The sequence below is a fragment of the Oncorhynchus mykiss genome, chromosome 20 (genome assembly GCF_057628025.1).
Source record: "Oncorhynchus mykiss isolate SJ-2025 chromosome 20, ASM5762802v1, whole genome shotgun sequence".
Classification (NCBI taxonomy): Eukaryota; Metazoa; Chordata; class Actinopteri; order Salmoniformes; family Salmonidae; genus Oncorhynchus; species Oncorhynchus mykiss.
Window position 1 is genome coordinate 21,562,114 of NC_143041.1, and position 14,876 is coordinate 21,576,989.

A 14,876-nucleotide genomic window follows, 5' to 3' on the forward strand; every position below is an offset into this window, starting at 1 on the left:
CTATAACCCATTCTTGTTTGAAAAGTATTTTCAAAGGCTTTTATTTAGAAGGCAGAACCTGAAATCGGAAATACTAGCTACTGTTGCTTTTGTTTCTTTGCTGCCGAAAGAACGCAGACAGTTCTGGCTATTGAGCTACTGCATAGACCAGTTAATTTAATAAACACATCCATATTACAGGGATCTAAAATAGAGCTACTGAGTGTACCTTGGATTTATGACATTATGTTTCTTTAAAATCGCTCTGCCATTTCCATGTTGCTAAATTTCTAATAGTTCGCCTAATTTCAGTTTGTGACAAAACAAGCAAGTATAGTGTAGAGAATCATTTTACCGTCTAAACTGCGGTGAAATATATTTTCCATAACAAAAAATATTGTATTTTCAGCTGTTTGAAGCTTGTGTACCAAACCGAAAGTAAAAATGCTGAAAATCTACTTAAGCGCAGGAAGAATAGAAATAGTGCACATAGCACAGATCTACCACTTCTTAGACTTGCTTTCAATGAGGATGGCAGATCTATAACTGACACTTCTATGCCAATTTATTCGGGTCGCCCAAAAAGTTACATATTGCAGCTTTAAATATGGCATTTCAGTGTCAAAAGGACTTTTACATGTACGAGGTTTGAGAGAGAGTAACATAATATTTGTTTGCCTTGTGCTTTTTTTAAGAATTGGCACAGTCAGGAGCTTTTTAGCTGAAAAGGTGCTAGCTGAAAAGTAACAAGCCAACATTAGACTACAGTTAGCATGAGCTAGCTAGCTAGCTAACATTCTTACAGTAACTTACAGTAACTTACAGTCCTCTTTTTGTGTGTGGCCTACTTTAGTTAGCTAGCTAGTTGTTGAGAGGCAGAGAGACATTTCTTACACAATGTCTAGTCTTCCAATGCCATGAAGAAACGTCAATCAAAAAGCATGTTAGCCACACAATAAATCAAGCCAGCCAGCCAGACCTAACAGACATGGGTCTAAGTTGTGTTTAACGTCCCAACGCACATGCTCATTCCAATGACTTTTTGTGAGTAGTGACTGCACATTGAAATTAAGAATATGTCTGATTTTTCATTGACAACTTTATACATGCAGTAGCCTAATCGCAGTTAGATGTGTGCATTTGCTATGTTTTTCTGCGTCAAGAAATGTAATGTAGCCTAGTCCTGGTATTGTTTTGTAGCCGAACAGCCACAAGTGGGCACTGGTTAATTCATATCCGTCTTTTTGATGTATGAAACAGATGTAGGATCTTAATTTGAGACAGTTTGCTACAGCAGGAAAGTAATCCTGCAGCAACAAGAAATGTTCATTAATATGTGAATTATAATTAATGGACATTTTTGTAAGTGTTGACATATTTTTCGTAAGGAAAATCAAGTCAGAAATTTCTAAGTGGAAATTACAAGCTTCAGAAACCTTTTTAGACCTCAAATACACTACAAGTTTGACATTTCCTTCATTGCAGTAAAGTTATCCTGCCACAGAGTGGTCAAATTAATATCCTACATCTGTAGCTACTACTGGTAGCTGAAGAATCTGAACGTATTGTCGGTTCTGTGGCTACCACTGCTAAATGTTTACAAAGGCGAGAGTCCTTGGCATAAATGAGGTGTTTTCAACTGACCGTCATCATAATTTTGATGTTGGCAAATTGTCTTTCTCTCTGCAGTTTGTCACATCAGTTTGTCCCCCTGCTCACCTGGTGAACTGAAAGAAGAAATCAGTAGGAAGAAAGAAACAGTTCAAGGCTTCAATGTCGAGCTCCAACACACCATATTGTTTCCAGAGGGAGGTGGTCAGGTAAATACAGGAAGGCCAGAATGCATCAACTCTATCATCTTTGAAGTCACTGAACTACCCCTCTCTTTCTGGTGAGATAAGGATGGGACCATTGTTGAGGTGGGCTGGAAGTGGTCGGACACAGGCTAACACCTAGTATCTTCCATCTCCAGCCAGATGACCGCGGGCTGATTGGGGATGTGCCGGTGCTGCAGGTGACATGGCAGGGGGCTGAGGCTTTGCGCTTTGTGGGTTCAGTCCTATAGGTGGGCCAGGAGGTGCAACTGAAGATGGACTGGGAGCGGAGGTTTGACCACATGCAGCAACACTTAGGTATGAGCAGGGACAGGATTACCTTATGTGTAGTGCAAAACCATATAATTCAGCTTCTCAGAAACCATTGCATGTTGGCAGGGGCGCAACTTTCCCTGGGGACGGGGGGACATGTTCCACCACATTTTGAAATTGTGTTTTTGTCCCCCCCAGTTTTTTGCCAACTGTAAAGTTTGGTGGATGATGATGGTTTAGTCCCTTTAGTTACAGTGAAGGGAAATCTTAATGCCACAGCATACAGTAACATTCTATGTGATTCTGTGCTTCCAACTTTGTGGCAACAGTTTGGGAAAGGCCCTTTCTTAATTCAGCATGACAAGTCCCCCGTGCACAAAGCGAGGTCCTTACAGAAATTAAATGCCAACTGCGAGCCAGTGTATTTAATGAAATACGTTTGGACATTCGTTTTTATTGTGTCTGCTTTGAGGCTAGCAAATACATAACCAAATGCATAACAAAAAGCAGGCCAGACTCTATCGATTAAAAACCCGGCAGTCAAATATTGATGGTTCAGCCATGGCTGTCAGTTCTAAGTACTTGCAGGGAGTGACGGCTGTGTGACGTGTGGACCTATGTCATCAGTGATTATCAGTGAGCATGAGGCTAAAGTCCAGGGCTCCATATAGGGTTGATGACCACTGGTTTGGCTCTGTTTATATGTACTGTACAAATAGTATATTTTTTTACAATGTGTACTTGTTTTGTAGACGCATGTCACTGATAGTGTGATGATTTTAGTTTTACCACTGCTGCAGTTTCAAAGTGTTGTGGACTTGCTGATAGTTTATCAGTAACGTGTCATTAATGATAGGAAACATTTAAAAACTGAATGTAGAACCATGCATACTAGTGTTAGCACATAGTCAGTGATATATTTGAAAGATTTTTATTATAAATATCTGACAGAATTTCTAAAAATATATTAAAACAGGAAAAATACAGTTACAAAACAAATATTAACAAAGTTATTAATGTATAACATATTCTTAGAACGCACTGTAAAGCAGGCCACTAAAGTCCCTGAGAGAGCTTTTGGGCTCATTTTCTCCTGGATTTAATTCGGCTTTATCTCGTTTCAAAACAGGAACATTAACTTTCTGGACTCCTGAGTTTGCACTGAACTACTTATAAATTATCAGTTTTGATACAATCAAACCACAGTGTCTAAAGTGCCACTGAGTAATTCACTGGATAATCCTTTCATCATAGTGTTCACACTGTGTGTAGATAAGAAAATAAGACCTTTAGGGTGGGTGACTGGATGAAAGTAGGGTAGACAAAGACCACAATGGCTTGTTGATCGCTTGGGCAGTTTGGGAAGAAAGTCAATGCATGGAATGATTAAGGATTACAGCACGGTTCAATTCTGGAGTCATATCCGAATACACGAGACTATGTGCATGTCGGCCGCCAACGACCTCACAAATACTTCTTGCTCTGTACGCTGCTCAGAGCTCCAGACACGCAGTAGGGGATGATGCTGACGGTTGCCAGGGGGACAGTGGCGCTCTTACAAAAAGACAGCAGGTAGAAGACAGCGGCAGTGTGCGTGGGGGGCTTGAAGGAGTCAAAGAGGTGCAGCAGGAGCAGCGAGGTGACGATACATCCCGTCCTAAAGAGGGTCGTGCCGCTGATGTTCTTGCTCTCGGTGTAGAGGGGCGAGTGCAGGCCCAGGCCCAGGCCAAACAGGGTGCCCATGTTACGCAGGAGGCTGGCGAAGGGAGTGGAGTCCATGTGGACCCACTCGGCTCTCACACACCACTTCTGGGCTTTCTCCAGGGTCCATAGCAGGTCCACGCCTAGAGCCTTCAGCAGCACGTAGAAGCCCACAGCGATGGAGAGCAGAAAGAGGGTGGTGTAGAAGTACTTCTTCAGACTGGCTCCGTAGATCCACTGGGTTCTGTTGAACGCCTCGGCCACAACCATACCTGGAAATCACATAGAAAACGTAATATTAACATCATGTAGTTGAACAATCTGCACATTTTGTGCCATATTTGTGAGGGTTGTTATAAGGGCTGGTATAAGGGCTTCATACTGACCTGTGATTACTCCACAGATGACTTGGTGGGGGAAGTGGGCAGCAATGAAGACTCTGGAGAGACACACACAGACCTGGACCGCCCAGAAGAACGCCCACAGAGTGCCCCGTAGATACCTGCCCAGACAAGGGGAGAGGGAGAGGAACCATCAGCAAATGCATCTTTAGGCATTTTGAAATCTGTCTGGCTGTTAAGAGACTGTATAAGAAATCGTGAATACCAGTAAATGTGCAAATAAATATTATTCACAGCAGGGGAATTTGTTTTTCCTGTGTCACTAGAGGTGAATAGGCTTCTACTGATACATGTAATCATTTTAATCGACTGTTGCTTCCTTTGATTTTACAACAAAACCACTCGAATGGAATCTTTTGCACATCCCCTTCCCTTCGACTAACTAACTTCAGTTAGTTTTCAGGGTAAATCATCAACTACAGTGCTGCACAGACAAGTAGCATAAAACTGACAAGCACTGAACGAAAAATGGCAAACAAGAACAAGATCATTGAGGACAAGAGGGGTTGAATGTTCTGGAACTTACAGGCCCTTGGAGGAAGATCCCGTCTTATTCTTGGTCAGCATGATGGCTAGAATGGAAGTAACCAGTGTGTAGTAGACGCCTGCAGCTCCCATAGCGTGGCCAGAGGGACTGCCTACCAGGCATGCAGACAGAAAGGCATACTTCAGTCAATGGCCATAGCACTTTATTCAGGTAAAATGAAAATCCAACACAATACTGTACAATATCGTAAACCATGAATATTCTCAACATCATTACTTATAAAACGTTGGCTGTTTTCACTGAATCATAGCATATCACTCCCATAAACTTTTCTTTCGACAGTGAAGCGAAAACTTTTAATTTGGCTCTATACTCCAGCATTTTGGATTTTAGATCAAATGTTTTGAGGAAAATGAGGCGTCATATGAGGCAACAGCACAGAATGTGAACTTTAATATGAGGGTATTTTCATACATATTTGTTTTACCGTTTAGAAATGAAAGTGTTTTGTTGAGTGACTCCTAAATGACGCAATACATTAATTACCATTCATTTCTATTGGGCACAACATAATCTAAAACACAACCAAAAACTGCAAATGCATCCAAAGAAATTGCAGTCACAAGCTTGATGTAATACGGGACCAAATACAAAACTTTTGATTAGATACTTGTTGGAAGGATTTGCAGTTTGTTTTGGTTGCATTTCGGATTATGTTGTGCCCAATAGAAATGAATGGTAAATAATGTATTGTGTCATTTTGCGTAAAAATGTTTGTGAAGTGCTTTCAATAAAGTGGTTTCATTTCCAAATGCTAAAACAGCTATGTATGAACATACTCTCACAGTGAATTTGTCCAAATACTTATGACACTTTCAAATTGGGGGGGGGGGGGTTAGATACATAAAGTGCTTTCATTTCTAAATGGTAAAACAGATATGTATGAAAATACCCTCAAATAAAAGGTGACATTCTGTACTGTCACCTCATATGAAAAATCTGATCTCAAATCCAAAATGCTGGAGTATAAAGCCAAATGAAAAGTTGCTTCACTTTCCAAATAAATGCATAGGGGAGTGTATATTTCATGTCATAAAAGCACTACGGTAGAAGTATATGGAAGTAAAGTGATGCTTCTTACCTGGGCCAGTTTCACAGGTCATTGGGTACTGTTCAATGTGAGGTGCAGTGGTATTGCTGTAGTAAGGTGTTTCATGGACCCACCAATACGGCCTCTCGCCAAACAGAATCCTTAAGAAGGAAAGCACAAGCCACTTAGAATTAAGATGAATGTGGGGAATTTCAGTCGGTTGCATTTTATTTCAATTAAATTGACAGGGACTGTGCACATTTATCGACATGTCAATGTGCCAGATGTAGCCGAAGGGACACATTTGATCAAGTTCTGAATTGGTATCCCAGTAACCGTTTATTTGAAGGGTACCAATATAAATGACTTCATAACACATGCATAAACCCCACAGAACACATTCATAGGCAGTACGACTCACCACTTGAAGACCAGGTTGAGCCAGTCGCCGATCACTGCCACCCAGATGAGCTTGATGCCCACTGACTCCCGCAGGTGGAACCAGAGAGGGAAGAAGATGAAGAAGGTGTTCCTGAGGTCAGCAGCCCAGGACACCCACAGGAACAAACCCTGGGCGTCCTTATAGTTGGTCTGAAGGTAATTAGTGGTGCTCACCCCATAGCCCTGCATGGCATCCATGACTGCCTCCATTTTCGAACTGTCCCTAGGGAATTGTCAGTCTAGAAAGCCAATGTGAGATGTGATGGGGTATGAGAGCACTGTATGCATGAGTCTGCCTGTTGTTTTTATACCCGAGGGTCCCACCACCCACAGGCATGTACAGCCTGATCTTTGGACCTTGCACGTGTAATAAAACACAGCGGGGCAGGGGTGTTTGGGAGGGTTGTACTAAGGATAGAGGCCATACAAATAAGTACAAAGGACAGGTAAAAACAATTGTCAATCAGTGTCTCTGTGTCTCTCACCCTGAAATGGAGCCAAAAATACTTAATTTATGATTGACTGGTGGAATTCAAATTAAAAACCCAACAAATAGCCTCCACAATACAATTTGTGGCAAAACAAGCCAAGCAAGGGGATGCGTGGAAAACATGCATTGCATTCGCTTTTCTCTATTGAAATGAAAACCCAATGTTTTACTACACTACAGTCTGCTTTATGTGTAATACAGTAAGATGTCCTTGTAAGACCATGTAATGGATAAGATAGGGACTAAAAGAGTCACACAAATGCACAGACTTCCCTAAGCCCACTTTTTGGCCAGTTTTAAACAACACATTTAAAAAAATAAGAAATAAAAAAACATTTGAATTACAAAAAGGCAAATATATATACAATACGCTAAATACGTCCATCCTTCGACAACTTGCAGACCATAATCTGTCAGTTATATAATACATTTCTGACAACTTTGTAAAAATTTAGTCTGGCCAGAATCCTGCAGCTAGCCCACCTGGTCGGTTACATAAAGGAATCAATCATTAAATGGTTTTGGACTTACTCAGGAGATGCTGAGAAGATAACTTACCAATAACACTAGGTCCTAGATATGGTACTCACTGTACTGTAAATAAGTCAGATAAGGCAACCCCCAAGCCAGGGTTTTATCTGGGAAGGAAATAGCAAATGAACTGACATCATTATAGCAGGTCACAAAGTCAATAGTGAATTTTCAATGGATTGAGTTCCATTCGTTTCACATGCCAATGATGGATGTGGTTGAAGTAGTGAGACATAGATAGGTCAATCAATTTTCATTGGACTACTTGAAGTGTCCTTGCTACAATCTTCACCAAGAGACGTATAGTCCTGAAGTGGAAAAACATTCACTCACCATTGCACAGTCATCCTGTTTCAGGGGCTAGCGTATCACTCCAGAGCAGACCACCTCTGTTTACTACTTTTGGGAGCAGGAGGAGGGGTGTAGGCTCAGTGGCGGACTTACCATTAGGCAACCATATATAGTATGAACATGGCATAAGTCAAGGCAAAATATGTAGAATTTCTGGGAAATTAGCTTTAAAACTGCAACATTTTCTCTACTCATAGCAAAATGTGTAGAATTGCTGGAAATGTACTTTAAAATTATATATATATATTTTTAATCTCCACCGCCAGTCAAATGTTTTGCCCACAAGGTGGGGTAGGGTTAACCAAATATCACTTAGGCCAGGGGCCTCAGACTGGCCTCCAAATCACCAAGTCTGCCCATGTGCAGGCTAAAGGTTACAGAGTGTGTCTGCAACAACCTCCTGGAAGCAAACAAATGCCCTAACCTTGAATAAAGTCCAGTGGGAACAACAGACTGCATGACAGTCCTGGAGCTCAAGAGGACCGCTTCTGACCATTCTCCAATCCTCGCCCAGCTTTGGTGTATCTTCCCTGGGGACTGATCTGGATCCACACCACAGTCATGGATCTTTTCCACAGCTGGGGGGTGGAAGTGGCCATCCATCTGCAGACCCAGTATGGGCATTATGAGGGCTGGTTTAGCCTAGCCTCTACAGTGGCTGACCTGCATACCACCTTCTTTTGTTTCTTCCCAGTCTGGTTTCATCTGCGCAGGGACGTGGGTGTAAAGCTCATCTGGGTGGCTGTCATCGGGGACTGGCTCAACCTGGTCATGAAGTGGTAAGGAACGGATTAAATTGGTTTTCTGTCATTTGTTTTTCATGGATTTTGGTACACATTGCGATTTAGTACACATTAACAAAAACGTACGGTGACTTGAACATAATTTAAAACTGAAATTGTCATTATATATTAAAGTCGGGACTTTCAAAGAGTTGAGTGATGTTCCCTCTCCATGGCAGGGTTCTATTTGGAGAGAGACCCTATTGGTGGGTCCATGATACCCGCTTCTATGGGACAGATCCAGCCCCTGCCTTAAAACAATTCCCTATCACCTGTGAAACTGGACCAGGTAGGCAATGCCATGTGTGCCAGAGTCTAGCATGATTATCACTCAATACACCTCAAGATATTAGCAGTCTTGGCAAGTGGAAGCATTATTCAATTCAAATGGGGGGGGGGGGGGGGGCTTACGTACTACCCTTATGGTCAGACTCCGAGCAGTTGCCATACCAGGCGGTGATGCAACCGGTCAGGATGCTCTCGATGGTGCAGATGTAGAACTTTTTGAGGATCTGGGGACCAATGTCGAATCTTTTCAGTCTCCTGAGGGGGAAAAGGTGTTTTTGTGCCCTCTTCACAACAGTCTTGGTGTGTTTGGACCGTGAGAGTTCGTTATTGATGTGGACACCAAGGAACTTGAAACTCTCGACCCTCTCCACTTCAGCCTCGTCGATGTTAATGAGGGCCTGTTCGGCCCTGCTTTTCCTATAGTCCACAATCAGCTCCATTGTCTTGCTCACATTGAGGGAGAGAGAGGTTGTTGTCCTGGCATCACACTTACAGGTCTCTAACCTCCTCCCTTTAGGCTGTCTCATCATTGTTGTTGATCAAGCCTAACACTGTTGTGTCGTCAGCAAACTTAATGATGGTTTTGGAGTTGTGTTTGTCCACATAGTTGTGGGTGGTCTAGTGCTTATCATGAGGTTTCTACCTTCGGCGATCAATACCTCGAGACTTCTTCAATATTAGACATCGCGCACCAGCAGTTATTGACAAATAGAGTCACACCCCTGCCCCTCGTCTTACCAAACGTAGCTGCTCTGTCCTGCCAATGCACAGAGAAGCCAGCCAGCTCTATATTACCCGTATTGTTGTTCAGCTACGTCTCTGTGAAACATTAGATATTACAGTTTTTAATGTCCCATTGGTAGGATGGTCTCAATCGTAGATCGTCCAGTTTGTTTATCAATGATTTCACGTTGGCCAATAATTCGGAGGAAAGTGGTGGTTTACCTACTCATCTGTGAATTCTTACAAGGCATTATTTGCTTGGCCTGTATGTCATAAATGACTGATACCAGTACTATAGGGCCATAACACCTTTGCACTTATCGATTCCCATTCCGCAGGGTAAATACATAAGAGAATAATCTTATCTGGAAAGGAATTCAGTGGGTAGTGTAGTGTGTAATTGTTGTTTAGCTAATTGCATCTTCAGGGTGTGTGTCCACTGTCTAAATAAGACAACCAAACAGGGATGGGAAAGAGGTGTAATGTGATGATGGGAAAATAATGCAGACAATAGCTGCTGAACAAAGGGACTTTGCCCAGATGTTCATCATATCCCTGGTAGCCAGATATGTGTGTGCATTAGCCAACGCTTATATCCAAAATGGTTCATGAAGCCAAAGTGTGCTGTTTTTAATAGGAAGCCCTTCGGGTCATGCCATGGGCTCGTCTGGGGTGTGGTACGTGATGATAACAGCTGTCTTCTCAGTGGCGACAGAAAGGCGGTTCCCCCCTCTCCTGTACAGGTGGGTCAAAAGAGAAGTGGAGTCAATAGTGTTGTTACTGCTTATACCCAATTCAGTGCTTTCAGATCCACACAAAGTGCCTAGAGGTTAGGACAGGGGGTGGGAAAACTATGGCCTGCCAGCCGATGTTATGCGTCGAACATCTGAAACTACTGTAGATAGAAAGTATGTAGAAATGTTGGACTTATATATTTTCAATTAACTGCCCTTTTTCTGGACCTCAAATATATTTTTTGGAGGACAAATCTGTAAACAAAAACTTGGTTAGGGGGTAAGATATATTGTTGTTTTGGAGCAGGGCCTTAGTGTCTTGTTCTTCCCCAGGTTCTTGCAGGTGGGGCTCTGGATGCTGCTGTGTACAGTAGAGCTGTTGGTGTGCATGTCCAGAGTCTACATGGCTGCCCACTTCCCACACCAGGTCATCAGTGGGGTCATCACAGGTCAGAGAACCAGGGCTTGACTGAGATTTCAAGATGCAGCTTGTACCCCTAGCAGGTTGTGCTAACCTGAATCATACTGTGTAGGCTTGGTTATTTTCCTTTCAAGTTGTCGTCCTTTCCAGGAACTGTGGTGAATGCGCAGCCAGGCCGGCACAGTACAGCTCGGATGGGCTTGGTTTGGATCAGCAAGTACACTGTAAAATAATCCTGTTGTTTTTACAGTAACATACTGACAGACATTAAACTTTACAGTAATGTACTGTTAAACCCAAGTTTCTTTGGAATTTACAGTAACATACTGTACCTTTTACAGTAAATATTTTACAAAACCTTTACAGCAATGTGCTATTAAACCAAATCTTCTTTCGAATTCATGGTAAAATACTAAAACTTGCATTTTACAGTTACTGGCTGCCAGTAAGTTACTGTAAAACAACTAGATTGTTCTTTACAGTGTAAGAGGGGTATCGGGTTTTGATTTTGTTCTAAAATGTTCTTGTCTATATCCATGGCAGGTATCATGGTGGCTGAGGCCTTCTCCAGAGTGCAGTGGATCTATGGAGCCAGTCTGAAGAAGTACTTCTACACCACCCTCTTTCTGCTCTCCTTTGCTGTGGGCTTCTACGAGCTACTGAAAGCTATAGGCGTGGACCTGCTGTGGTCCCTGGAGAAAGCCCAGAAGTGGTGTGTGAGAGCCGAGTGGGTCTACATGGACTCCACTCCTTTCGCCAGCCTCCTGCGCAACATGGGCACCCTGTTTGGCCTGGGCCTGGGCCTGCACTCACCCCTCTACACCGAGAACAAGAACAGCAGCATCCCCTTCAGGGTGGGGTGTATCACTGTCTCTTTATTGTTGCTACAGATTTTGGATGGCTTGACGTTCTCCTCGAGAGACCAGGCAATGTTCTATGTGTTGTCATTTAGTAAGAGTGCTGCTGCTCTCTTCATTCCCACAGCTCTGGTTCCCGGAGGACTCTCCTGGATCTTCCCAGGTAGTGGGGCGGCTAAGCTGAAATTTTCATAACAACAGTTCACTTTATGATAAAAGCACCAAATTTTGCAGAGGTAGATTTATGTACCCTGAAATTATTTACATATCAGGCCATGGCAGCCATCTTACAAAATGGCCACTGAAAGTAACACAACATTTTACAATTCAGAAGTAGTGTTTTGATATAACTGCACCAAATGTGTTACAGAGGTATGTACCCTGAAAATATTTACAGTATATATGGAGCCCCCACAGATTTGGCCCCTGGGGCCACAGCAGACATTTTACAAAATGCCAACATATTGTAATACTGTTTAACAATTCGGAATGACTGTTTTGTGATAACAGCACCAAATATGCTACATAGGTACATTGATGTCCCCCGAAAGGATTAAGAAATGGAAACACCACAGATTTGGCCCCTGGGGGCCTCTACGGGGCCATGTCAGTCATTTTACAAAAATCACAACATATTGTAAAATTGTTTTACAATGCAGAAGGACTGTTTTGAGATAACAGCACCACATTTAGTACAGAGGTAGATAGTACAGAGGTACAGTGCTTTCAGACAGTATTCATACACCTTGATTTCTTCCACATATTGTTGTGTTACAGCTTAAATTGAAAATGGATTACATGTATTTATTTTTATCTCACACAATACCTCATAATGACAAAGTGAAAACATATTTTTTGTAAATGTTTGCCAATGTATATTTAGGCTTGCCATAACAAAGGGGTTGAACTCAAGACCATGTGGTATTGTGTAGGCTAGTGACCAAAAATCTCAATTTAATCAATTTTAAATTCAGTCTTTGACAAAATGTTTTGGGAAAAATGTCAAGGGGTGTGAGTACTTCCCGAAGGCACTGCATGTCAGGGATGTGCAACTATGATGGGGGTCTGGAGTCATTATGAGGGGCTGCAGTGGCTCGTGGGTCTGCGTACCCACACATCCACACTGTGGCGGAGAGAAGATTTTGCAGTTGTAGAGCGCATTTCAAGCAATTCTAAACATTTTGCCATAGGGTGGAGGCAAATGTTTGCAGTTTTTAATTTGATGACTTATGATCAATGGGCCTCACCCTGGTCGGTAATTGCTTACTACAAGTTCAGATAGCTAGACTAATTTAGCTAGACTAATTTACCAATGACATGAGCTAATTAAGAGACTGCTGATGCACAACTAAATTCCAAAATTGAACCTTGTATTGTATTATTCTAACTCTTAGTTGAGACCCTGACCGAGTCCCCCCCCCCCACCCTGATTTTAAATTGGTCCACGGGCCGTATGCATCCCGCGGGCCACCAGTTGCCTATCCCTGTAGATGCTGCAGTGTAGCTTCTGATGGAATCCTATACATTCAAGACTTATAGATGGATATGGTTATGCACAGGTGGTGAATATGATCAAGCATCTAAAAAGTTTGTAATATGGCAGGTAACCTGGTTGATTTGAAGAAGTTAAAGTGTTTGACAATTTTTGTGTTTTGTATTTACTAGATATTGTGAACAAGTTTGCAGAGATGAATTAGTGAGTAAAATCAGACAGAGGTGTTTATACTTTTGAGTTTGATTGTTCTTCCGAGAAAGCTTCGGTCCAGCTTTTCTTCTCTGTGTCTTGTTTTTCCAAAATGCCAATGCTGATTAAATTTTCACCAGAGCCAGGCATTAAACATTAACTACTAGGCCATCATTCCTCAGCTCAATGCAAAGCAACACTCGTTCTCTGTACCTCATGGCCACTGATGTTGGGTGTTTTGGGCATGGCGGTTCAAAGAGCAGTACTTTTTTGTGTGCATCTGTATATTAGTGATACATACCCATTATACTGTTTCAAACAAACATACCAGCAATAATCAATAAAGACAGGACTTTAATATGCATTGTCACATGTCAACACTATCGTACAAAATCACCTTAACTTGACCCCAGTATCAAGTCGGTGACAATCCAGCCTATCAGAGACTAGTATTGTGACGGACATGCATATTTCCTATGGTGACATAATACTGTACATCCATCCATCCTAGGGTTGCAAAGCTACCAAAGTTACTGGAATATTCGGTAATTAATAGGTCATCTATGGTAACTGGTCATTTATACATTAATAACTTTTTTTATTTTATTATTCATACCTTATTGTTTATATCTGTGTCCATAGTATCCATGAGTTATAGTGGATACACCATATGGTTCAAGAGAAAATTGCCTAATTAACCCTTTAGACCCGAACAGAATTCTAGAATGCTGAAGTAGATTAATTAGAATTTTAAAGCTCATTTTCTTACACATTTCAAACAGACAGATATAGCTCAAAAACAAAGAACAAATGACAATTACAAGTTAAGTTAGTTTTAAATTGCACAACATCTTCTTTGACATGACACCACATTCATGTCAATAGGAATAACACACATGTTGTCTTCATTTGTGTAGACACTCACTTTCAAAAAACTATTAACACACAACTCTAAAGTATGTAAATCAAATCAAACTTTATTTGCCACATGCTCCGAATACACGGTATAGACCGTGAAATGCTTACTTACAAGCCCTTAACCAACAGTGCAGTTCAAGAAGAAAATATTTACCAAGTAGGCTAAAATAAAAAGTAATAGTAAAAAGTAACACAATAAGAATAACAAGGCTATATACAGGCTAGTTGAGGTAATCTATACACGTAGGTGGGGGCGAAGTCACTATACATAGGTAACAAATAAACAGCGAGAAGCAGAAGCTGTTGAGGAGCCTTTTGGTCCTAGACTTGGCGCTCCGGTACCGCTTACCATGCTCTCGTGCATGCTTCAGTGTTGCTTGTCTCGAAGCGAGCATAAAAGGCATTTAGCTCATCTGGTAGGCTCACGTCTGGGTTTCCCTTTGTAGTCCGTAATAGTTTTCAAGCCCTGCCACATATGACGAGCATCAGAGCCGGTGTAGTAGGATTCAATCTTAATTCTGTATTGACGCTTTGGTTGTTTGATGATTCGTCTGAGGGCATAGCGGGATTTCTTATAAGCGTCCGGATTAGTTTCCCGTTCCTTGAAAGTGGCAGCTCTAGCCTTTAGCTTGATGCGGATGTTGCCTGTAATCCATGGCTTCTGGTTGGGATATGCATGTACAGTCACTGTGGGGATGATGTCATCGACGTGTATTTCTCGGTGCCATTGGATGAATCCCGGAACATATTCCAGTCTTTGCTAGCAAAACAGTCCTGTAGTGTAGCATCCGCGTCATCTGACCACTTCCGTTTTGAGCGAGTCACTGGTACTTCCTGCTTTAGTTTTTGCTTGTAAGCAGGAATCAGGAGGATATAGTTATGGTCAGATTTGCCAAATGGAAGACGGGGGA

The 14,876-nt window shown here is 42.0% G+C and overlaps 2 protein-coding genes across 2 annotated transcripts; one reads left to right on the forward strand and one right to left on the reverse strand.

The window, feature by feature from the left end:
• Positions 1-2,981: 2,981 nt before the first annotated feature.
• LOC110499065 (glucose-6-phosphatase catalytic subunit 1) lies at positions 2,982-7,681 on the reverse strand. Its single transcript, XM_021575942.3, has 5 exons — positions 6,167-7,681; positions 5,797-5,906; positions 4,695-4,806; positions 4,154-4,269; positions 2,982-4,039 (listed from the first exon to the last, which is right to left on the reverse strand). Exons 1-5 carry the CDS (start codon positions 6,394-6,396, stop codon positions 3,531-3,533), a joined length of 1,077 nt encoding a protein of 358 aa, XP_021431617.1. The 5' UTR covers positions 6,397-7,681; the 3' UTR covers positions 2,982-3,530.
• A 187-nt stretch (positions 7,682-7,868) lies between these two features.
• LOC100135885 (glucose-6-phosphatase catalytic subunit 1) lies at positions 7,869-13,408 on the forward strand. The gene is made up of 5 exons (XM_021575943.3): positions 7,869-8,337; positions 8,520-8,629; positions 9,989-10,094; positions 10,419-10,534; positions 11,050-13,408. Exons 1-5 carry the CDS (start codon positions 8,120-8,122, stop codon positions 11,556-11,558), a joined length of 1,059 nt encoding a protein of 352 aa, XP_021431618.1. The 5' UTR covers positions 7,869-8,119; the 3' UTR covers positions 11,559-13,408.
• The last annotated feature ends 1,468 nt before the right edge of the window (positions 13,409-14,876 follow it).